This window comes from Aythya fuligula, chromosome 15 (genome assembly GCF_009819795.1).
Source record: "Aythya fuligula isolate bAytFul2 chromosome 15, bAytFul2.pri, whole genome shotgun sequence".
Lineage (NCBI taxonomy): Eukaryota > Metazoa > Chordata > Aves > Anseriformes > Anatidae > Aythya > Aythya fuligula.
This window is the reverse complement of record NC_045573.1, coordinates 15640541-15665648: the sequence shown is the minus strand read 5'-3', so window position 1 is coordinate 15665648 and position 25108 is coordinate 15640541. Positions and strand designations below refer to the sequence as shown.

At 42.6% G+C, this 25108-nt stretch overlaps 1 protein-coding gene across 24 annotated transcripts in view; it reads left to right on the top strand.

Annotated features, from left to right (window-relative positions):
* The window catches only part of MAPK8IP3 (mitogen-activated protein kinase 8 interacting protein 3), a 69049-nt gene that overhangs the window by 2318 nt on the left and 41623 nt on the right, over window positions 1–25108 (top strand). For 13 of the 24 annotated variants that reach the window (XM_032197663.1, XM_032197652.1, XM_032197655.1 and 10 more), the window contains exons 2-6: window positions 10263–10383; window positions 11124–11194; window positions 11969–12060; window positions 18158–18181; window positions 21844–21895. In XM_032197663.1, coding sequence (XP_032053554.1) covers window positions 10263–10383; window positions 11124–11194; window positions 11969–12060; window positions 18158–18181; window positions 21844–21895 — 360 coding nt within the window. The remainder of the gene's footprint in view (window positions 1–10262; window positions 10384–11123; window positions 11195–11968; window positions 12061–18157; window positions 18182–21843; window positions 21896–25108) is intronic. The other 11 variants (XM_032197666.1, XM_032197662.1, XM_032197664.1 and 8 more) reach the window with 3 other exon arrangements.

Here is a 25108-nt window from a genome sequence, read left to right as displayed (position 1 = left end):
AAACAGACAAACAAAAAAAACAGCGAATAGATAATGTACTTCTTATGAGAACAAGTGAGTGTTCTCCTACGTTATCCCTGCACATTCCAGTGCCTAAAGGGGGCTACAGGAAAGCTGTGGAGGGACTCTGTCAGGGATCGTAGCAATAGGACAAGGGGTGCTGGCTTTAAAAGGGGGTAGGTTTAGATTGGATATGAGGAAGTAATTATTCACTCAGAGAGTAGAGAGCCACTGGGGCAGGTTGCCCAGAGATGTGGTTGCCCCACACATGGCATCGTTCAGGGACGGGCTGGATGGGGCTTTGGGCAACCTGGTCTGGCGGGAGGTGCCCCTGCCCATGGCAGGGGGTTGGAGCTGGGTGATCTTTAAGGTCCCTTCCAACCCAAACCATTTTGTAAGTCTGTGAGTCTTTTTTAATGTTTTTTTTTTTTTGCGACGAAGTTTATGTGAGCAGTGTGAGGCAGTTACCCCAATAACTCACACGGTGCTAACCACTTTCAGCAATATTTGGGGAAAACAGAAAGGCTCAGTATCTTTTTCTTGTGAAAATCATTTGGCGTTTCTCCAAAAGGCCTTTGAAGGCCCTACCTGCAGAAGAGGCTGGCAGAGCAGGGCTGCCGCTAAGCCATGTGGAGCGTTTAGCGTGTGGGACTGGGCACACATGGGTTTGGCTCCTCTCTGCCCTTACAGGGCTCCCATCCAGTCTCAGCAAATGTTGCTTGCCTGGTGTCTGCTCAGGAAGGGGCTGAGTTCCAACAGGGACAAGGAAGGCTCTAGGAGACACCAGCAAAGAAAACACAAGGAAAACAAGTTTTAATGAGTCCATCATTAATGAGACATTCTGTGTTATGTAAACCTCTTTTCTCTGTGCCCTAAGTATGGTCGTCTGCAGAGATTCACAGTCGTATGCGGAGTGTAACTCTTAGATGACTGGGCAAGTGTTAATGCACGTAAAAGCTTCCACAGCCTGTAAGATGTGAAGTGCAGGGTTGGTCGTGGTACATTAGCATTGCTTCCTGGAGTGCAGAAGAGTGATGGGGATCTCTGTCAGGTGTGGCGCTGGTCTGCAGGCATCTCATTGCATGAAAACCGCTTCCAGTGTGATTTTACGTACTGCACGGGAAAGGTAGTGGCAGTCCAGGTGAACAAAGAGTGAGTTAGTAGCAAAGCCAATTAACGATTTGCAGCATGAGTTAATCCTCGTTAGAATTTTTTAAATGAATGTTCATTTGCCATGCACGTATGCGTGGTGTAAAAAGAAGTCCCTGGTGCTGCTTAGTAGGTCTGATCCCCTAATAAATGGCTTTTGTAGTTAGTGCTCTGCACAGGGGCACTCCGGTGCCTGGGAGCATTGGAAAATGGTTAAAGAAACCTTGGTCTCAGTAAATGCGGCTATGAGCTGTAAATAACTTTTCCTCCTGTGGTAGCAGGTCTGTTTCTAGGCGTGATGCGTTGGCGCTGCCTGAGTCAGTCCCTGGGCCTCTGTTCAGCTCCAGGAATGAGGAGACAGGCACTGGTGTGCTTGTTACAGCAGTCTGCTGTGCTGCAGCTGGCAAAGGCTTCTCTCGCTGTCAGTGTCCAGTCAGACCTGGCTGAGGCTGTGGAAGTGCTTTGATGGCATCGTTGCTGTGGAACGTGCAGGAGATCCGTGAGTGTCACTATCCCACTTCGAAGAAAAGCAACATACCTGTACTCCAACAGCACGTTGCCGTGGCCATCAGTTCCTATTGAAGGTTTGCTGGTTGCACTGTTATTTTACAGTAACACCGCTTTTGCTTACCAGTGTTTTGTATTTATGAAATCGTTGGAGATGCCTTTGGTGTTTTGTTAGCAAATCACTGTTTTGGCAAAAAGCGATCTTTGGAGAGCTGTGTGCTGTGATTTCCACAGGTTTCTGTGGGATGTGAGGTATTTAAAGAGCTCTTCAACTGGGTGGCAATACTGCAAGTTCACTAGCTTGTGTCAGCATCTTAAGCAACAGAAAAACTTCTGAAAACTGCCCTCAGCCCAGTTTAAGGGATGCTTTAAATATGATCCCTCCCTCTTTGGCTAATTAACAAGATGGTGAGGTAAGGTGTTGAAAGTGAGGCTCTGTGCTCAAACTTCTGGTGTTCTCCACTGTGAATGCTTTCTCCCTTTCTGCCTCGTATTTTCTGTTTCTGGAACGATGGCAGTCTGGGAAGGCACTTCCCATTTCCATACCCTGAAATCGGAACTCCCGGATAGCTGGTTAAATGGGAGATCCTGCAGCCTGATGGTGACCTCATAGTGTCAGAAGGGGAAAAGCAGTCAGGAATAACAGATGTCAGAGAAAGAAAGGCTTTGCATATCACTTGGATGCTTTTCACGAAATGTAGTTGAAAGCAACTGGCAAGCGTGAAATGCAGACTAACTTCACAACCAGCCATGTGCAAGATCTGTCCTTACATTTTTCAAACTCCTGCTCTTCCATTCCCGATGCCTGTGGGCAGTGTCAGATTGTGGTAACAGAATGAGCAGCAGAATCTGTAAGGTTCTGTGTCTGTACCTATCTGTAGTGTTCTTCCAATTTAACTCAAGTCCACCTCTATTGTTGTGTTGATTTACTAATGTTGATCCTGAAGTAACTCGTTTCTTTGTTATCTTGAAAAATACTGTAAGATTGTACTGATGGTTTTCTACTGAGCCCGCTAATACTAGGTGTCACATTTGTGACACTTACCTCCCTCTTGTTACATGATTCCAAAAGAAATCCATTTAACTATTCAGAAGTAAAGGGCAATGCAAGTGTGAGCATCTGTCAAGTGATCACCTCTTCTGGGTGAGGCAAACCTGAAATCATTGGGGTATTAATAATCTTTTCTCATATTTATGTCTCTTGTCAGGGACAGGAGCTGAACATTATTCAGAATTTAATACAGTGTTGAAAATTATGACTCAAACATAACACTGAAGATGATAAAATTAACTCCATATATTTAAAATAAGCAACAACAAAAATTGTTCCTGGAGAACTGTGTTCCAGATTCATACCTAAGTAGGCAAGCATTGGTTGTAAGTTCTCATTTTTCTCCTTTCTTTCTTACCTGGTAAACTACTCTTACAAGCTATCCGTAGCAACAGCAATAACCTCGTCTGTGATTCAGCCTTCTGTCAGTGTGTGCGCTGTGTGCAAGGTGGAAGTCTTTTGATTCTGAACATGCTTTCCTTACAGAAAATTGTAGCAATAAAACCAAATAGGATTGTAAGCCAAGGATGTGATTTTGTGTTACCTGTCACCTGCTGCAGGACTGTGATTAATGCTAATGCAGATGATAATGGTACAGGGAAGGGATGAAGTATCTATAAGATGGCTTGGGGACGTTCACTGGGAAACAAGTAAATGGTGTCTCTTGTCTAGTCAGACGGGAGGGTAGAGAATTGCCTCCTTGCACTGAAGAACTACTTGCTGGACTTCTAGATTGCTCTTAAACTTCTGCAGGCAGGTCTTCCACTGTGTCAGGCTGAGGAAGGACAGGAGCAGGAAAGGAAGCAATGACCACTTTCCCATCTCCTGCAGTGTGATTTTAGTAGTATGGACAGCAGTCTGCCATTATTCACTTCCCTGTTTGGGTGTCACTTGGTCAGAAATAGCAGCAGACATTTGACAGATTGTGGATCTGGGATAACAGAGTGAACTAAAGCCAGGCTGGCAGCAGAGAAGCATCTTGATAAATACACAGTGCTGGTCCTGGGACCTCATCTCCTGGGGGATCCTTCTCGGTGGCAGACCACTTGGCTCTGGTTTTGTGATGCAGGAGAGAGATGTCATTCTGTCGGTGATGAGCCAAGCTTGTCTGAAGTCTGATGTACAGGTACCAGAGGATTTAAGAATAAGAGTTTGCCAGCAGACATTCAAGCAAATATAGTCAAATCTTAACTACAAACGAGATCATTTGTTTTACAATCTCTTGGAAGGGTTTTGTTGGGGGTACACAGGAGGTGTGTTCTGAAGCTTGTGGGTGATTGTTTTATACTGGATGAGCTATGTAAATATCAAGTGGATCAAATGCTGATTAAAAGCTAAAATACAAAATGTATTTTTCCTCTGCCTAACTCCAAGGTATTACTTGTGTAAACACAGAAGTAGCGTGCCCTTCCCTCGCCTTTTTTGTTTCCCCCATAACATGTTTCCCCCATAACATGTTTTTGTACAGAATGTTTCTTCTATGCAAAAACTATATATATATATATTTAGCATATTAGAGGTATTTATAGCTGACAAATGGTTACTGGAACAATACTGACTAAAAACAGCTATTCTACTATTTTCTAATGTGTTATATGAATTTTACACTGATCATATGAAACGCATTTGGAGATCCTTCAGTTTACAAGTTTGATTAATCCTAAGAAGATTGTCAGAACAGTGATAGGCAATAGCACCTGACCATGAGGTACGTATTTCTGAATCAGTTCTTTATGAGGAATCAGGCTTTCAAATGCAGTGCCTGTTAGTCTTTGCCCTGCGGGAAGCTTGCTTGATTCTCAGTAATCTTTGAGGGGGGAAAAAAATACTATATCCAAACATAGATCCTCCACATAAACATAGATCCTTCATCCTCTAACATAGATCCTTCATCCTCTTTCTGTCACTTAAGCATATGACGTTTATTAATGTTCATAAATAGCAGTGTGTTATTAAAATTACTTTTCAAGTAAAATTATTCTGAGCAAACAATATGAGCTGTTACTTCTTTTTAAGATCCATTTGAGGGCTTTAAACCAGGGTTGCTGGGAGAGGGGAACCCCAATACATCCCGCTCCTCCCAGTTTGATGGTGGTGTCAGTGATAGTTGCCCAAAGCCTGGAAAAGGCTCATGGGTCACCAGGAGAGCACCTGAAGAGCAGGACAAAGGAATTTCAGCCACTCCAGCCAGTAAGTCAGCTTCATAGTAAGTTTGCAGACAGCACCAAGTTGGTGGGAAGTGTCAATCTGCCAGAGGGTAGGAAGGCCCTGCAGAGGGACCTGGACAGGATGGGTTGATGGGCAGAGACCAGTGGGATGAGGTTCAACAAGGCCAAGTGTTGGGTCCTGCACTTTGGCCACAACAACCCCATGCAGTGCTACAGGCCTGGGGCAGAGAGGCTGAAAAACTGCAGAGGAAAAGGATCTGGGGGTGCTGATTGATGCTCGCCTGAACATGAAGCGGCAGTGTGCTCAGGTGGCCAAGAAGGCCAACATTATCCTGGTTTGTATCAGGAATAGTGGTGCCAGCAGGGCCAGGGGGGTGATCATCCCCTTGTACTCTGCTCTGGTGAGGCTGCACCTCAAGTGCTGTGTTCAGTTTTGGGCCCCTCAGAACAAGAAGAACATTGAGGCCCTGGAACATGTCCAGATAAGGGCTACGAAGCTGGTGAAGGGCCTGGAGCACAAGTCCTGTGAGGAGCGGCTGAGGGAACTGGGGGTGTTTGGTCTGGAGAAGAGGAGGCTCAGGGGAGACCTCATTGCTCTCTGCAACTACCTGAAGGAAGGTGTGGGGAGCTGGGGGTTGGCCTCTTCTCATGGGTAACTAGTGATAGGACTAGAGGGAATGGCCTCAAGTTGTGCCAGGGGAGGTTCAGGTTGGAAATGAGGAGACATTTCTTCTCAGCAAGAGCAGTCAGGCATTGGAATGGGTTGCCCAGGGAGGTGGTGGAGTCACCATCCCTGGGGGTGTTCAAGGAAGTGCTGAACGTGGTGCTTAGGGACATGGTTTAGTGGGTGACATCAGTAATAGAGTGATGGACCAAATCTAAGACCATTTAAGGAACCTGAAGGTGTACAGGTCCGTGGGACCTGATGAGATGCATCTGAGGGTACTGAGGGAACAGGCAGACGAAGTTGCTAAGCCATTATCAATCATATTTGAGAACTTGTGCCAGTCTGGTGGAGTTCCCACTGACTGGAAGAGGGGACACATAACCTCCGTATTTAAAAGAGAAGAAAGGAAGAGCTGGGGAACTACAGGGCAGTCAGTGTCACCTGTGTGCCTGGTGAGATCATGGAGCAGATCGTCCTGGAAACTGCGTGGAGGCCCATGGCAAATAAGGAGGTGACTGGTGGCAGTCAGCATGGCTTCACTGAGGGCAAATGGCGCCTTGGCAGATCTGGTAGCCTTTTGCGATGGGATTAGAGCATTGTTGGCTAGGGGAAGAGCTGCTGGTGTCATCTACCTGGACTTGTGCAAAGCACTTGACACCATCCTGCATGCTATCCTGGTCTGAAAATTGGCGAGAGATGGATGTGATGGACGGACCGCTTGGTGTAAGGAAGTGGCTGGGTGGCCGCACTCAGAGAGTTGCGGTCAAAGGGCTTCGGTATGCAGGTGGAGCCCAGTGACGAGTGGTGCTCCTCTGGGGTCAGTACCGGGACCGGTGCTGTTGAACATCTTTGTTGGTGACATGGAGAGTGAAACTGAGTGCACCCTTGGCAAGTTTGCCCGTGACACCGAGCTGTGTGGTGGGGTCGGACACGCTGGAGGGAAGGTGCCATCCAGAGGGACCCGGACAGGCCTGAGAAGACTTAAGCTTTCAGTTTCTCTGAACTAAGCCCAAACAGCAGTAACAAATCCAGGAATCCTTTTAAAGATGACCTGCGTAGTGGGAATAAAATTGGTCTTGTACCTTCTTTTGCTTCCTAATTTACTGCCCAGAGATACATGATTATTTTCCTTAAAGTCAGTTAATTTTTATTGCCACTAAAAACATGATTCCTGCCTGAGCAGGGTGGCACAATCCTGGATGGAGAGTTAGGAAAAGGTGGGCATCTCGAGCCAAAAGAGCTGAGCAAGAGTGAAAGCTGAAGACGTGAGATGTGATGTGGATTTAGAAATTGGTCGTAATTAAGTTTGTCAGCAGAGCTTTACCGTGGAGTAGTTCCAGCAAATCCCTGAGAGCAGGTGGAGGAAGATAGATTTTTTGGTATAGCTTAGACCAGTCATCCAAGCCCAGTTAAACTTCTTCGTTAGGTCTGTGCTCAGTGAAACCGTCATGGTTATTTTTTTTTCACTCGGTGTGAAATGATATAGTTATTCTGGAAAGAGTTTCAAGAAAAAATCTGCCCTTTTTAAAATCCCCAAAGCAGATCACTGGATATTTGTTAATGACTAAGTGGTTTCAATGTTGAATTGACATTTCAAAGAGAAAATGCTTTTACTTAAAAGTCTAAAACTTTGTACAGTCTTAAAATTTAATGAAAAAGTCTATGCGTAGCCTCTGAGATATCCAGTAACTCTTTTAAGAATATAGAGAGGAAAAAAAGGTATTAACATTTCTGGTATTTCTAGAAAATACTGCATCAAAAAAGCTATGGGGAAAATAAAATGTGTTGTAATACATCTGGGCAGAATGGAAAAGAAACTTAAAAGCGCCTTTAAGGATTAAAAGCACTGCAGAACAGCGAGTGCAGGAAAAATAAGACATGACCAAAGTGTTTTTGCATGTTTCTATAAATACAGGTTGTAGGAATAAAAACTGACTCATTGTTCAGATGAAGTTACTGAAGGGTTTTAAAGTCAACAGGAATGATAAATGATGGGACCTTTCAGTCACCTGAAGAGAGGATCCAGTTCACCAGCATCGTGACGTCTCCGCTGTGGCTGCTAATTCCAGTAAAAGGAACGGAAAATGTGTGCGTGGCTTACCTGAGAGTAGTCAATGGCTGTATTGCTTCATGTGATGGGTTTTAACAAACCCCAGAGAAAGAGTATTTCCCTATATTTAATTGCATTAATTTCTGTGGGAATCTTATTAAATGATTTTCAACCAGATTGTGTCTCCTGGAGTCCAGTGAGGTTTTACTCTTTAAAATTGTATTTGCCACGTCCCCTTCTGCTGCAGTCTCCAAAGAGACGGGCTGAGGGCTCTGCTGCTGCTCCATGGGACTGCTCTGCTCTGCAGGGAGTCGCTGTTTGTAGAGGGCAGTACTTGCCCTGTGCAGGGTACAGAGGAGGGTGAAAGCAATCTTACCTTCCCAGTGTTCATGGTTTTAAACAGAGATTTCAGCAGTTCACTGTACGCGTGTTGTGATGAGTCTGTCAGAACCCAACCTAAGGGGCATTTTGCAGGCATACCGAGAATAGGAGCTGTAGGGCTGGCAGCAAAGCGTGCTTCGGAGCTGTTTGCCCTTCATAATCCTGAGTTATCTCTCCCAAGGCCTGCTCTTTTCAAGAAAACATCTTAAATGTAGATTAGAGATCTCCCCTTTATTTTTTGTTCGCTCTCTTCCTATGCAGCTCTGAATAAGGGGCTGTAGGGCTGCTCCAGTGGTCTCTGCAGTTTGTCTAAATGGAAGACATGAAGTGAGAAAAAAGACACCCTGCAGCGTGGTATGATTATGTGCACATGTAATCTCTGAGAGGAGAGCTGGTGCTGTGGTTTTACCTCCCATGGATGTTGCTGTTTAGGAATAATGTAATGAGGCACAGTAGAGATGAAAGAGAAGTTTTGGATCCTCGAGGTCAGGAAAGGATTTGTTCTAAAGCTGGTTTGATAGCTTCAGTGACCTTCCTTGTAAGTGTGGTGGTCCTGTGCTTTACATGTGGTTTGCTGTGGAGAGGGTGTGCATGGGTAACAGAACAAATGTCTTCTGAGCTGTATGGATTGTTCCATGTGCTTGTGGTGGGTAATGCTATCAGAACTAATTGAGTTTCCTAGTCTAGTAATACTGATGGTAAGTTATTGCAGCGGTACATGTTAGTTGGCTGTACAGAACCATTCATGGGCCCACGTACAACATGAAAACTAGGCTTGCTTAAATATACTTAGAGATTTGAAGGTGGCATTTGCTTTCCAGGGGCCACGTTTAGTTTAAATGTGTCATGAAAGCAGCTGTGACTACAGCTCTAATCTAGAGTCACATACAGTATCAGTCCACTATAGTGGAGCTAAATGGAATGTTTTGTGTGTTTTACTTTTCTAGCATTTTTTTCTCTGCTCTACATTGATAGCATCTGATATAGAGAATGACTAAAGTCCCTGGTCGAAAGTAACATTTTACAGAAATCTGAGCCTGATATTAGGTACTATTTTGTTGTGATTTCATAACGAGGTTAGTATGTGTGTAAAAATCCTTCCTTCAGCTCTTACTGCTTTGCAGTAAGTAACCTGTGTTGCTGTGTGTGCTGTTGACACTTTGTTGTTGCTAATCAGAGTTATCAGAGATGATCCCTTCCCTGCCTTCTTTGCCAAGAGTGGCAAGCCAAGCCTTTTCTTTCAAAATATAAATTCATCAAATTCTGCTGCGAGAATCTTTTCCTCCGCTTACTTGGTCATGTTTGGTCGGCTCCCACATACCAGAGCCTTTCTCCAGTTCATTGCTGGGGTATTTAACGATCACTGGGCACTGAGGTTACTCTGAGCTCCTTGCCTATGACTGGTTCCCCAATAAGGCCAGCATGGAAGAGGAGGAGTGGGGGAAGAGATGTCAGAAGTTCTGGGGTTAGTGGTGTCTGGCTGGGGGAAGGCTCCCTGGGATTTCCTTCCTGCAAGTTCTCATCAGGCTGGGAAGCTTTGCTTCCCAACAGCTACTTCTTCCTTTCTGCACTGATTCAGGCTGTAACACAACTTATGAAATTGTCAAAAGTAAGACTTCTTGGAATTTCTCAGTGACTCAAGAGTTACAGAATCACTTCATTCAACATTACTCTAATTTTTACAGTTTTAACTGTTAGTTTTCTTCTCTATATTTTATTTTACTTTTTCTAACCTCTGGTTAAAGCTCTGGGAAGTGGATTGCAAAGGCACTATGAAGTCTGACAGCTGTGGATAGGTTTTTCTACAAGACTTGCAGATTTCCTGCAAAACCTACGCACAGCAGGAATTACAGTCAGAGCTTTCTAAAACTGCACAAATACACAAATCACTCTGAAGAAGGTTTCTGACATACGTAGTCATTAATATATGACCGTAGACATAGAATTTGTCTTCTCTGACATAAAATAAACAGGCATCAAAATTCCACCTGGCATGAGAAAAAAAAATGTTACTGAAGATGATAGAATTGCACTGGTTTACTGGTTTATGTTGGACCATAGTTTATATGTTAATTATACACAGAATGCATCTTTTACTTTCTCTTGTAAGATACCTTCTTCAGCTCAGTTAAATGCTATTGTACTACTTCCAGTACGTAGAAATTCTTATCTCCTCTTCTAAAATTTATGCTTTTTTTAATGAGGGAAGAGAGAAGGGGCAAAGTCATAAAGAGCAAATGTATTTTATGTTTATTTCTCATTCTTGCCTCCTGTTTTTTCCCTATACAGAAGTTTATAGAGTTTGAAGATGCACTGGAGCAGGAGAAGAAAGAACTACAAATCCAAGTGGAACACCTTGAATTTCAGACTCGACAGTTGGAGCTGAAGACCAAAAACTATGCAGATCAGAGTAAGCAAAGTTGTGCACCAGACATGATTATACAGTTTGCCTTATATGACCATGCAACAGCTATTGTGCAAATATTTCATGTTTTTGTTTGTTTGTTTTAATGTAACTTACGCAAAAGCTGAAATCTCTGGCTATCCCTTTCTTAGGTATAAAATTGAGTCATCTAAAGGATGGGATATAGATACACTAATTTATCAGAGGATTCAGTGTTTCTCTGGCATGGAATGTGCTTAGTCTCTCCATCTGCAAGATTTGGGCCATTGGTAAAGCTTTTTGTACCTGGCTTCCAGTTTCTTCTTGCGCTTGAACAGCACCTCCTTTTTTTTTATGCACGTGCTTTCTTAACAGGTGCAGCTGCATTTTGTTGGTTGAAGTTCCCATCATGTTTTGTCTAATGCTTCTTGTACTCAAACAGCTGGGAGGCACCCACCCCAGAGGATAATTTAATTTGATAAACCACCACATTTATAGGGTACCTGGCTAGTGCTCTTTTTCTGCACTTCTATTGCACCGCCCAGTCTGCCTGTTTTGGGAACATGCTGGTACCCATGAAGTAAGTTTGTAATGAAAACCAGAGACTCTAATCTGCATTACTCTGTTTCGGTTTGTTTCATTCAGTAGATAAGAGTTCATTTCTAACAAAGTGTGCCTGTTTTGTAGTATAAGTTTTGAAACTTCTCTAGTTGCTCTGGGGAGACTGATCTGTATGTTAGCTAATGGTTGGAATCTTTTCTTGATAGTTTCACGACTGGAAGAGCGTGAATCAGAAATGAAGAAAGAGTATAATGCTTTACATCAGCGTCACACAGAGGTAGGCTATCATCTCATTATTTCTGAACAAACAAACTCTTAGCCTGCCCATAAAATCATGTCAAAAAATTCATCTTTACCATAGTGAACTAGAGCTTCTGAATCTTGAAGAACATCAGGTGTATCTAAAGAAAGGATGAAAAGACGATGGAGCTAGGATCTTTTCATTGGTGCCCAGTGACAGGATAAGAGGCAAAGGGCACAAAAGGGAACACAGGAGGCTCTGTCTGAACCTCAGGAAGCCCTTCTTTACTGTGCATTTGATGAAGTGCTGGCATAGTTTGTGCAGGGAGGTTATGGAGTCTCCATACTTGGAGATACCCAAAAACCATCTGGGTGTGGTCCTGGGCAACCTGCTTTGGATGGTCCTTCCTGAGTAGGGGGGTTGGACAAGATAACCTCTGTAGGTCACTTGCAAAGTCACCAGGTTTTTATTCTATGAAGAGAGCCCCCCTGCCTCATCTCCTGCTACTAACCAGCCTCCAGGATACCTTTTACATTAATTTTGAATATGTTTTTTCATGGTTCTTGGTTAATCCTAAGTCATTTCTGACATAATTTTCTGACTGATTTTCTGTCAATTTATTCCATTCAATTATGTCATCAGCTTAGAAGAAGAGCAAAGTTGAGGAGTGTCATCTTATTTCACCTGTTTTGTTTTGTTCTTTAAGAAAAAGGGAAATGAGAAACGGATGGTTGAGAAAATCAAACAAAAGCAGAAATTGAGTCTTTTTTTCTGTTGTGGTTGGCTCATGGATTTTTTTTCTCCTCGCAGATGATCCAGACTTACGTGGAGCACATTGAACGATCCAAGATGCAGCAGGTTGGCGGAAATAATCAAACTGAGAGCAGTGTACCTGGGAGAAGGTAGGGCCATAACCTCTCCATATAACATATGCCATCCAGGAACTTGTAAACTGAGTGCACGTATTTGACAGAGAAACAAACCAGAAGAAGGATCTTTCCCTCTGGGCATGGATTGTAGCTGAAGTTTTTTGTAATGGTTGTGGGTGAGTTGTAGGTAAGTTTTCTAAGGTTTGACAGAGGAGTTTTTTGTGTTCATTTAGAAACTTTAGACCTTATCACACTGCCATGGGTGGAGGACATCTGGAAAAATATGTTTGTATTCTCAGGTAGCATGTAAAAGGTTTATCTGTAAACTGAATGGAGGTGGCAGAGAGTATTTATTTGTGTGAATGCCTGTGTGCATGTGTGTGATAGCCAGCAAAACTGTGGCAATTAAATCCATTAGCCATTATAAAAGCTTTTCCTCAATTTCTTCAAGGGAAAATTTCTGCAGGTCAGTCACCCAATAGACCTACTTATGAGAAAGAAAGTGATTTTCCCCCATTTTCATAGAAACAGCCTTTGTTTAAAGAATGACAGTAGTAGTAATGAAGTTCAGTACACAAAAGCCCTAGTATTTTGTAGTCTTAGACCAAATTTAAAGCACAAAAGTTGCAACTGCATTGATTTCATTACAGATGTGTTTTATATACCAGTAATACTGCCCTTGGGGTGAGAAAGAAAAAAAAAAAAAAGCAATGTTTCATAAGTACTGGTTAGAGAAGTAATAATCAAACAAAACATCATATAAATCTACTCAGAATAAGCACAACCTATTGAGCCACTGAGACATAAAAAATACGTTTTCTGTGGCGATTTTTATGTCTCACAAATTATTATTTCTGTTAATGGGCTTTAAACTAGCCCGCTCGCTACCCTGGCCTTTGGGAAAACAGACTTTGGCCTCCTCAGGGATCTGCTTGATAGAGTACCATGGGACAAAGCCCTGGAGGTAAGAGAAAAGAAACCAAAAATATCAAATATGGTAATATACCAAAATATCAACCAAGAAAGCTGGTTGATATTTAAGGGTCACCTCCAAGCTCAGGAGCAATGCATACTGACAAAGAGGAACTCAGGCTAAAACACCTGGAGGCCTGCATGGATGAACAAGGAGGTCCTGGCCAAACACAAGCAGAAAAAGAAGGCCTACAGGAGGTGGAAGCAAGGGCGTGTAGCCTGGGAGGGATACAGTGACATCGTCCGAGCAGCCTAGGATCAGGTTTGGAAAGCTGAAGCATTGTTAGGATAAAATTTGGCCAGGGACATCAAGACCAACAGGATAGGCTTCTATAGGTACATTGGTGATAAAAGGAAGAGTAGGGAAAGTCTGGGCCTTCTCCAGAAGGAAATGGGAGACCTGGTTACCTGGAATATGGAGAAGGTTGAGGTACCCAATGACTTTTTGGCCAAAGTCTTAGACTTTTTGGCCAGCAAGAGCTCCAGCCACATAACTTCAGCCCCAAAAGGTAAAGGCAGGACCTTGGAGAATGAAGGGCTGTCTGCTGTGGGAGAAGATCAGCATGGAGACCATTTACAGAACCTGAAGGTGCACAGATCCATGGGACCTGATGAGATGCATCTGAGGGTACTGAGGGAACAGGCAGACGAAGTTGCTAAGCCATTATCAATCATATTTGAGAACTTGTGCCAGTCTGGTGGAGTTCCCACTGACTGGAAGAGGGGAAACATAACCTCCGTATTTAAAAGAGAAGAAAGGAAGAGCTGGGGAACTACAGGGCAGTCAGTGTCACCTGTGTGCCTGGTGAGATCATGGAGCAGATCGTCCTGGAAACTGCGTGGAGGCCCATGGCAAATAAGGAGGTGACTGGTGGCAGTCAGCATGGCTTCACTGAGGGCAAACGGCGCCTTGGCAGATCTGGTAGCCTTTTGCGATGGGATTAGAGCATTGTTGGCTAGGGGAATAGCAGCTGTATGGGACTACTCAAAAAAGACTGCCCGATAGGTGTGTCCTGTCTTGTGTCTTAGAAAATACGTCTGACTGGTCTTTCTTAATAACTCCGAACTTCATTTAGTTAATACTGCTATGCTTCTCTCAAAAAACAAATCTTTGGAAAGCATTAGGCTAAGAAAAGGTATGGCATGTCAGACTATACACAAAGGACAGCCTGGGAGAAGACATGGATATGACAAAACTAGGAAAATTGATAAGCAGAAAGTCATGAACATTTTTGAAGGGAGAATGATATCATCCGTTTAGGGATAAGGAAATGTGAAAGAGGAGCAGTAAGCAGAATTCGGATGTGAAGAAAGAGCAAAATCACTAATGAAGAAAGATAGCAAGAATAAATGTCAGTTGGGTTTGAGGTAATGAAGAAGAAAGGAAATTTCAGGCTTTGGCTTAAGAAATACAAGTACCCTAGAAGCAGTGCCTTCCTTTTGCTGAATTGGACGGCTCTGGGGAAGGCTGAATTCAAACTGCTGAAATAGTATTGTAAGAATGAAAAAGGGAGAGGAAAAAGAGACAGCCCCCTGCCTCCCCACATGAAAGAGGTTTGAAGGATGCAAAAAGGAAGTAGTAAAAACCACGAATTTTTAGAACATTTGGTAAATAGCCTGAGACTCCTTCCAGGTTCACTGCAGCCTTGATATTCCTTCCCCAGCTAGCACTCTGTTTTATGCGAGTGGTGTGTATGAATGGAAGGTGGGGCATCCTGCTGGGCTGGGGGGCTTATCTTCTGGTTCTGTACTGGTGGTATTGTTGATCTGTTCTCCCATGTGCCTGGTGACAGGACAAGGAGCTGAAGTTGCGCCAGGGGAGGTTTAGGTTGGATATTAGGTGGAACTTCTTTACCAAAAGGGTTGTTAGGCATTGGAATGTGCTGCTCAGGGAAGTGGTGGAGTCACCATCCCTGGAGGTCTTTAAAAGACGTTTAGGTGTAGAGCTTAGTGATACGGTGTAGTGGAGGACTGGTTAGTGTTAGGTCGGAGGTTGGACTCGGTGATCTTGGAGGTCTCTTCCAACCTAGATGGTTCTGTGACCCTGTGGTGTGCACACAAGTTTGATGGCATTAATAGTTTTGTTCACAACTTTTGGCAATGTAACATCATTGCATATGTGGAAAATACGGTGCAAAGCCTTCCATAGACCTGTTGTTGGAAGGAAGGTAGGATGCAGAAGGAAAATGAGCTCAATTACTACAAAAACATACGTATTTGAGGCTTCTGCTGCACTGTGTGCCTTTGCTGTCAGATGACTTTACACAAGCTCTTAGACACTCTGTGGTAGAGGATAAACAGGGTAGGCTAGGTCTTGTTATGAGACTTAAAGTTGTCTTTTTGCAGTGGAAAATTCTACTAACCTTGCATATTCGAAAGTGATTGTGCAGGCATAACAGTATGTGGCCAGGGTGTTAAGCACACAGTGGGACAGTGGAAGGTCCCACTGTTCCAAAATAAGGACGGCAAAGAAAAACAAGCAGCTGCAAAATCAGCAAAAACAAAGAATCACAGGCCCCTCCAGTCGTGAGAGAATTAAAAATAAAAAGGGAGAAAGGAAAAATTAAAGGTTGGACAAATAAAATTTTACACACACAGCGTAGTAAAAAGAGTCTAGTATGTTGTAGTACTCCACCAGTGAGGAAATGGGAGGAATCAAGCGTCAGGTAATAGGGGATATAAGGTTATGATGCATTCCTGCAGCACGCTCCTCCTTGCAGGATGCCTGCCATTGCAATTGCAAATAAAAATGCTTCTTCACTGAGATCCTCGCTCGAGCCTGTGTTATTGGCTGCTGATTGTTTCTCACATTTTCAGTCCAGCTGAGCTTGCCCATCTGAAATTCATGGACATTTTACAGAAAGAGCAGCCGTGCTGATGTCTGCATCTGTATCTTGCTACTCTTTCCATGTCTCAGGTGGAGACTGGGTAGGCTGTGAGCTGCTGAGCAGACATGGCACAATGTAGCTGGAAGTAAAGTGTCCACATGTGCTTCTGTTTCTTTTGTTGTGCAGAGAAGCACAGCTACCCATCCACAGCTAGCCATCCACTAGACAGAGAAGATTCAGCAACATCTTGGGGGAGCAAGATCATGGTTTTAAACAGCCTTTACCTCAACTTGAAAGGCAGACTGACTCATCTAGCTTTTCTTCTACATGTGCTGTCTGATTTATAGTGCAGTTCTTAATCAGATCTATAAGGAATTGGACCAGGAGCATTCTGGTCTGGATGAGCTCTTTCCATAGTCTTGGAAATCCCAAGCATTTCAAAACTTGAAATTTGGTCAACTGCACATGCCTTCTCTCTGGATCTGTTTTTCTAAAATGACAATTGTACTTAAATCACAATTGCTGCATGACTCAAGCTCCCCCAGGGGAAAACAAAAACAAACAACAGTGAGTAGTGTTACTTCATTACATTCGCTATCAATTAAAAATACTTTTGTAGGCTTGGCTGCAAGAATAATTTGCAGCGGGAGTACATGTATATTGGTACCTCAAAAAGAGATCCTTCATTTATTTGGTTGATAAAGTATTTATCATCTCATTTGTAAGGCTACCAAAACCTTTTTACAGTGTGTACGTAAAGGAAGGAAAGCCACAGTTAATTACCCTTCCTCTTCTGAGGATCAAATAGTCCTTTCAGAAAATAGGATCTTACAGTATTCCTTCTAGAGAGGATGAAATAAAGGTTGTGGTAGTTGTTCAGTGATCTAAATAGTAAGTGCTCAGTACTATGTTTCTGCAAACCAATAAATCAGTGTCCCAACAGAGAATGGTTTAGAAGAACAAAAACAATTACAGAAGACAGTGTTTGGTGTCTGGCATCCTAGCCATTGCCTGATTGCAGATTATACTTAATATCCAAATGAACTGTCCAAAATATAAAAATCTATGTAGGAAAAATATCAAAAGACAGATAGTACCGTCTCTAGGTAAAAGAGATGGGTATGATGGGTCTCTTCTCCTCCTCTTCTAGAAAGAGGAGACATGGTATAAAAAGAGCCAGTAGATTATAGGTGCTCTTCTGAGTGTGAGAGCAGATGTTCATAAAGACATCCTCATCAGACTACTTTTTTTGTTTACAACTGCCCCAGTCTAATCCTGGTCACAATTGTAATGGTATGAGTAGGTTAGGTTTGTTTCCCTTCCCACTTATCCTTCTGTAAATAAGAATATATCTGTGCAGTTACTTAGATGATAAAATCTAAAGGTGCTGTAGGCAAAAGCATGCTCAGGGCCTCCCTCCTTAAATAGGCACTATGCGTATGCACCTGCCAAGTTTGGATTGGAGTACGCAGTAGAAATTGGTTTTAATGAGATTTCCCTTCCTGAATTTTCAAATAAGCTAAAATTAATTGTGAATTTATGTCATCATTCAGTGAAAGAGATGGATAGCGAAAAGCATTGTTGGTTTTACCTGCAGGGCCACCATTCTAAGGGTTGAAGGGCAAAAGTTTCATTTTCAAGAATTTTCAGGAATTGCTTCTTTGTATTGGATGAATGCTTTGAAGTGTGGCATATTGCTAGTCTCTTGGAAGAGGGAAAAAAGAAAAGCAGCACTGTATTTCTGTGAAAGTCCCTGACAGGCCTTTATCTGAGTTTGTAGGAACAACCAGTGGGAAGTGGGACTTGTTCCTTCATTTCAAGCTTTGCACTGTTCAAGCATGTGCTGCGTTTACCTGTTGGGCACAAGCATTTAAAGATGTGTTTTTGTGTCACCGCACAGCTGTGTGTGGACGAACACCACTATTTGTGTTTGTTGGTGCACTGATGTTTTGGGGAAGACACAGGTATCATTTCCTATTTTCATCCATGAATGTGCTTGGGTGTTTTATGTATGGTAGGCTCTGAAGGTGCATATTTGCGTAAGACCATATGTACCCAAAGTGTGTTTGTCTGTCACTTGAGAGAAGTTTGTGCGAGAACTTTTGGGGTATTTACTGCCACCTGAGAGGGTAAAGAGTGTGTTGCACACCTTCACATAGCGCGATTTAGGGCGCATGCATACACTGTCTCTTTACACTGTCTCTTGTAGGGCTGCATGTTTGCATGACCTTTGTTCTCTAATAGTTGTTTTTCTTTCTTTCTTTCTTTCTTTTTGTCTTGCTTTTTGTGTGATTGCTGCTGTGTTTTGGCTGTTATGTTTGTCACTGCAGTCATCGCCAGTCATGGAGGAAAAGGTAAATTCTATTGTTGCACCTTAATTTTGTTAATCGTGGTTTTGGAGGTTGCAGTTGAGTGGCAGTGGTGTGGTGCTGGAAATGTACTGTTCTGGCCTGTTTGCCCTCTTTGTTTACTGACATTTGCATTAGACTTGCTCATGTGTGCCACTTCCCTTAACTGATGCAAACGGAGGGCAACAAGCTGCCACATCAAGAAGAAGCTTGTACCAAAACAGGATCAGCCTTGTGCAATTGGATATTTACACTTCACTTCCCAGAACTTATTTTCTCCCTTATTTTATTGAAAGAGTACAAAATACGCATATGTTCTAAGCAGGGCAGAAAATGTATGTCATTAGTAATTCTCAGAAAGCACATCTGACTCTGGGCTAGGCAGTGAGTTCTGTGCCCCCTTAGCCTACAAAGAGGGCAGTTCTTATTTTTAAATGTTGACAAACTTTGTTTTGTTAAGTTTTATAAGCTGTAGGATGTTACTGAAAGAGCATTCTCACCCAGGTTTTGGCTACTGCAAACCTCTGTAGAAGTGTTTGCTGTTTATCTTGTAACATGAAGTGGAACTAACCAAGTGTTGAGTCCCCCTGTACCAGAAAGGCTTAGGTGTGTAAAAGTACAAAGGGCTGTAGTGAGCACTCAGAATTTATGCCAACCTTGAGGATACTCTAAACTTCTTTGAAGACTGGCAAAGTCAGCCCCAGTACTGCAAAGCTTAAGTTAGCAGTTTTTGCTCTTCTCTGGGAGATGCAGAAGAGGCTGGAAAGTGTTTCCAACAAAATTCAGAAAGGAAATTTGGAATGCAGTTCTCCTAACAGTCTACATTAAAACTGATGCAACCTTCCTGAAGATCCTACAACTTCTGCTGCTGCTGGGACTTCATACCTCTGTTCTTTGTTTAGCATGGTGCTACATTTCCTAGCATGTTAAATGTGTTTTCATAAGAATGTAGAAACAAGCTGTGGGCTCGCAAAAGAAATCTAATAAGGCTTACCTGAAGAGGAAGTATAATTCAATATCTGTCAGCATGTTTGGGATGGCTGGTATTTCTTATATGGCAGTGTTGCCACATTAGGACATACCACTCTAATCACAAAAGCGTTTATAGCATATTGTTAGATAGTCTAACTGTACCACTTGTTTTGTAGAAATAAATTATTTTAAATAATGTTTTAGAGCGTTAGGGACTTTTCTCCAATTACATACAGCTGTGAAGAATGAATCCCTTAGGACCACCCTTCTAACTTGAAGAAAGAAGGAAGATAAAAAACTAATAGTTAAAGCAGCTCAGAAAATGGCCTGAAATATATTTTTTTCTAACTGACAAAGGATAGAATCTTTGGGACCCTTCAGAAGTTATGTCTTTAACTGTCAAAGTAGGAATTTTGTCTTTGTGGCATAAAGCTCTAATTTTTAATTTTGAGTCGTTTAACAATCTCTTGTGTATAATTGATGATACTTTTCATGGGTACAGTGCCAGCGTGAATATTTCATTTAAGGGGAAAAATTTCCCTAGCATGTTATTTATAAATTTAAAACAGCTGTTTGAAACTGTTCGGAGTTTCAGTGTCAGAGGCAGGATAAGGAGAGATAAATGCAGGAAGCCATTCAGAGGTAAATGGGATTTGTCACAAATCTTGCATCCTGACTTATTAGGAGCAGGTGTAAATGGCAGGATGGAGGTGATAAATCAGTATTTGGGCAAACTGCAATAGTGTGTTCTCTATAAGCAAAAGTGAATACAGTCAGATAATGTCTGTGATCTGTGTTCCTTTAAAATTCATATACATGTGCTGCTTTTGTAAGAGGGTTTATCTATGAAACTTCCGTATATGAACCTTTAGGATTTTCAGGAGAAAATGTTAATGGAGATTCTTAGGAAAAGTGCATTCCAAATATCCTTTCTGGACCACACTGAAAACACCTTTCTTCCTTCTCTTCCCTCCCAAGATGGGCCACAGCAAGCAGTTACTCCTCAGCAGAAGCTGCAGTGGCACAAGGGAGCAGCATGCTCTGTTGCTGAGAATGGGAAGGCTGGGCTATTTGGTTTCTCCACACGTTTCTATTCTGTTAGACATTTCACTTTCTTTCTTCATAAATGAGCTGGCTTGTGCCCCAGCTCGTGTCAGTGTGTGTGAGTAAGCCCTGGGGTTGCCTTAGGTGCTGCTGCAGTCCTTTTGTCCACAGTCACAGATCACAATCACAGAGCAGGCTGGGTTGGAAGGGAGCTGTGGAAGTCATCCAGTCCCACCCTGTGATGAAGTGGTTGTGGCTTAGCTGAGTCTTAGCAAAAATTATTTCTGTGTCTAGGAACACCACTGCACAGCGTTGGCTTGGAGCCTGATGGGGAAGGGGAGCACATCTCTGTCTTTTGAGGAGATGCTCACTAGTACCCTGTTTCTGGAGTGTCAGTGCTGATTAGACACCTTCCTTCTTTGATTTCCAAGCCTTAACATTGGCAGTTGGGCAGTTTGAGCTGACTACTTTATGCACAGCCAAACATTTTTTGCATAGCAATTTAAACCAGTGCTGAGTATCGTTAAAGAAAGGTACATAAAGGTCTATTGTTATAAATGCTGGTGTACAGAATGGCAGATTTCATCACTCTCTGCACCAGAAAGCAGAAACCTGCAGTGAAGTGTGAATAGTCCTATCCAGGAGTAGGTGACAAACCATCACTTAAACTCTTTTTGGGTTAATGCCACACAGGATCAGCTCAGTTCATCTCAAAGGCCACTAGTCCAGCTAGCAGAGGCTGCTGGGGCGATGCACTAAGCGGAGCTGTGGTCTGTCCCCACGGTCTTGCGCCTCCGGCATGAAAGTGGATGCTGGTTTCAGCATGCTGTTTCAGCCTTTTCCACTTCTACTGATTGCTCTACGTTTTTTCCCACTAGAACTTGGTCTCAAAACGTGTACCAGCTTGTATATTCAGAATCAGATCCAAGCTAGCTAATCACCTACATTTGCAATAAAGGAGGGGGCTGAAGAGAATGCAGTTACAGACATCTGGCCATATGAATTCATTTATAACTTCCTTTAAATTCTGAATTTTCAGTGAGCTATAATTGGATATGGAGAGGGGATCAGAGAGTCCAAGTATTACTTGTCTTGCTTAATATTTGAAGTGATCCAAAACCCACTGATTTCTGCTGTTGGTGCAAATCAGATTTGGGGTGGAATATACAAAGTGACACGTAGATGTCTCACTTAAGCCTCTTTCCTGTTTCAGTGATGACATCTCTAGAATCTTTGGGATCTTCTTTTTTTTTCTTTTTTTTTGTGGGAGTTGTCTACTGAAGCTCACAGCACCTCCATTTCTCAGAGGATACACTGGCTTAAATCAGCTCAGTTCTCTGCATTTTACATTTCCCCACAATATTTTATACTGATAGTGAAGTTGTTTTTGCCTGTTTTGGTCATTTGAATGCCTCTGCCTTCTTAGACTCTCCCCAGGAAGATTCGTGGCTCTACCAATAGACACCCTGGGTCTGAACAGACAACCCTTTGGAGGTGTGGGGTTGGGAATCCACACAGCTGCTAAGTGAGGAGTGTGACTCAGTTTCTAATGATAATTATTTCACATAGGCTGGTGTGTTGTTTCTTTTGTGTAAGACCCTTGTAAGCAGCTAACAGATTGGCTTTCCCTCTCTCTCTGTTTCTCTGTTTAGCAGGAAGGAACGTCCTAACTCTCTGAATGTCTTCCCCCTCGCGGATGGCATGGTACGTGGGCAGATAGGGGCCAAGATCGTCCCAACACTGGACCACTGGCACCTGAGTGACCTCGGCCAGCTGCAGTCCAACTCCAGCTACAAGGTTTTATAGACCATCACGGAACAAGGGTTTCCCACTCTTCCACTGTCAATAGCATCCCATGTTTTCATTAAGGTGGAGATAAATCCGTGTCCATAACCCTTTGCAGCCTCTTCCTGCTGTGCATTTACTCCGGTGGTAGCTGTACTGTAGGTGGGAGGATATCCTTTCACAGATCTGGCATACAGTATGGGAGGGATTTAATATAGCTCCTCATGCTTCTTTTTTCTCCTTGCATCAGTGTTAATCTCCTTTACTTGGCTGGCCCGAAGCTGAAAGGAATGTGTGGGGAGGCAGTTAGTAATTTAGAGAAGATAAATCCTACACCTTTTTTGTCTTAGTTGGGAGAGGAAATGATGAAACCTGACCCTTCTCTCCCCCTCAATAAGACCAGTGCTTTTGTACCTCAGCTGGGGCCAGGGACTGGGTTGCACTTGCTCTTCATTGTTTGTTCTTCTTGACTTATCGCTGTTCTGGCCTTCCTGTGTTTGGTAAAAAGGGATACTAAAAGCTCTGTATGCCCGGGTCCTGCACTGTGCTTAAAGCTCTTCGGTTTCTCACACATCTAGTCCATTGCTCTAGACTTACACTGTTTACATCCAAGTGGCCTCCTTGATGCATAGCTCAAGAAATTCTGACAAATTCAATTACATAGAACACGAAGCAGCAACTTTAGCAACTTCTTTTTTTTTTTTTTTTTTTTTTTTGACACAGGCAATGGAAAGTAGCCAGGCCCAGCGCAGCACAGAGCTTAGCACTGTGTCAAGCCTCTGCCGTTGCAGAAGTTGGAAATCCAAAATCAAGATCTTTGGATAGGACTTGAAACCGAACCCTTGCTGTAGTGTTAAAGGCACAGAGTCTTGGGAAATGTAGCAACTTGCAGAATGCTTGCTAGGTCCTACAGTCGTTTCTGAAGACTCTACCTATAATTAATAGGTAGCATTGCCATGGAGCAATAGCATAATCAAGGATGAGGAAATTAAGATATGGTATGAATGCGTTACTGCAGACAGACTAGTGCTGTGCCAACACACCACTGCTGCAGGGATGCATGCAGCAACCAAAATGTACAGAGACCATACTTCTAGTTCTGGAAGGAGTCTGTTCCTTGGGGTCTCCAGTCAGTGCTATGGTCTCCAGTCAGTGCTATGGTATGGACATGCTCTTGAGCTCTCTAGTGATGAGGCATGTGTGGCAGTCATAAGTTTTTATAGGAGAGTTGGTAGGAAGCTGGGGTTAGATCCACCTTCCAGACTTCTGAAGGCATAATTCTTTAAGCCATGCCCTTGCAGAGCTTCTGGAAGCTTTTTAGTGAGAGTTGAGTGGATCTCATTGATAACTCGGCATCTCCATTGCAGGAGAATACAACAGGAATGCAAATAAATTGTAAGCTTTGATTTCCAAGTTCAGATAATGGAGGGTTACTGCTTTGATCATTTAGTAACTTATTCTTGGTGGTGTCAGACAAAAAGTCAATTTCTGGTTACAGGAAACTGTACTACCTACTGTACTAGGAGAGGTACTACCTCTGGTTGCAGAGGTAGTACTATGCTATTGAAGTCAGATACTACATGTGTCTGATGGGTAGTGCTGGGATTTTTTTTGGTGCTTGTTAAAAAAAAATCAGCAGGTCTGAAGGAGGACAGCTGGTAGTTTGCAGATAGAGAGCTTGGGCTATGGAAGACCTGGATGGTTAATGTGTTATGGTGGATTTCCTAAGAGTATGGAACAAACCTGTGAATAATTAAAGGGAGTGATTAACTGACTTGCTAGATTTGCAATTTGGAATGCAGAACTTTTCTTGTGCAAGCTACTTACTCTGACTGAAGTGCTATTTCTCAACTATTCTGCATGACTGAAATCTCAGCAGTAGTGCTCGTATACTCTTTGCCTCTTCAGCTGCTCTTGATATTTTGTTGACATTGACTGCACACATGTAACTCACCTTCCCAATCTGTATATCCTGACTCTTCTGACTAGTTTTTCTATTTCATGGGGCCATACTGTACTTATGTTTTAAGTGTCCTTTTCTACTTTTTATTACTATTTTCTGTTTAAGCTGCTGTTTTTATTACTTTACTTTTAGATTCAGTTGTACATTTATTTTATATAATAATTTGGAGTTGAAAGTCCTTAACGTTTTTGTTTTTATGTACTATGCTTTCAGTGTTATAACCATACAATTGTGGCTACTCATGGTGACATATGACTGCTATGAATGTTGGGCCTTTGCAATGCATTTTGGAGGTCACTACTACACATTTGATGTTTAGGAGGTTGACAGGTATGGCTGTAGGTAAGTGGTGGTTGTGGAGAGTATTCTTTGTGTGAGCTATGGGTTATGGAGAATGCCTCCTAGGCTGCAGAGGAGACCTGTATGGTTAGTGGAATATTTAGCGTTAATGGAGCAACCAGGACAATAGAAGGAGGATACCAGTGAAGTTTAATAGACCTTCTGGACTGTGAAGAGGAGTGTCTTTGTAGTGTTTACATTTGAGATGAATTTCTCCAGGGCAGGCTGGTAGGCTGATAAAGAACGTACTTTAGATAAATATAAAATTCAGATGTATAACCAAAAATAAATGAAAGGCCAGGGTAATTACTCACTTGGGTGTATTCCGGGTAAGGGAAAGATTATGTCAATAAACAAGAAGTTACAGGATAAATATCCAGTATAAATAGCACTGTATATAGCATAGACAATAATGGTGTAGGATTTCTGAACAACATCTAGTTCTGAAGATCAAGGAATGACATGTTGACCCATCTGGGTGTCTCTTTTACAGTGCTAAGATCCTCAAGGACTTTGGTTATGCTTACAGACTTACAGTGCATACAAGGAGATCTCTGAATCCATTCATCCAAAAGAAGTTTTGTTTGGGGGGAGGGGAGGGAAGAGGTTTTATGATTACAGTTTACAATTGGTACTCTTTGTCCCTTTGTACAGTAGAAAGCACAACAGGCAAATAGCAGTTGAAGTATTATAAGGCTTACTGGATCATATTTTTTTCTTAAAAAACAAGTTTCCTATTATTTTCTTTACATATTAGAAAAGTAGCTCACAAAACAAGAATATGAAGTACATGTGGGAAGTGTGGTTTCCACCTGTAGCAGCCTAAGTAA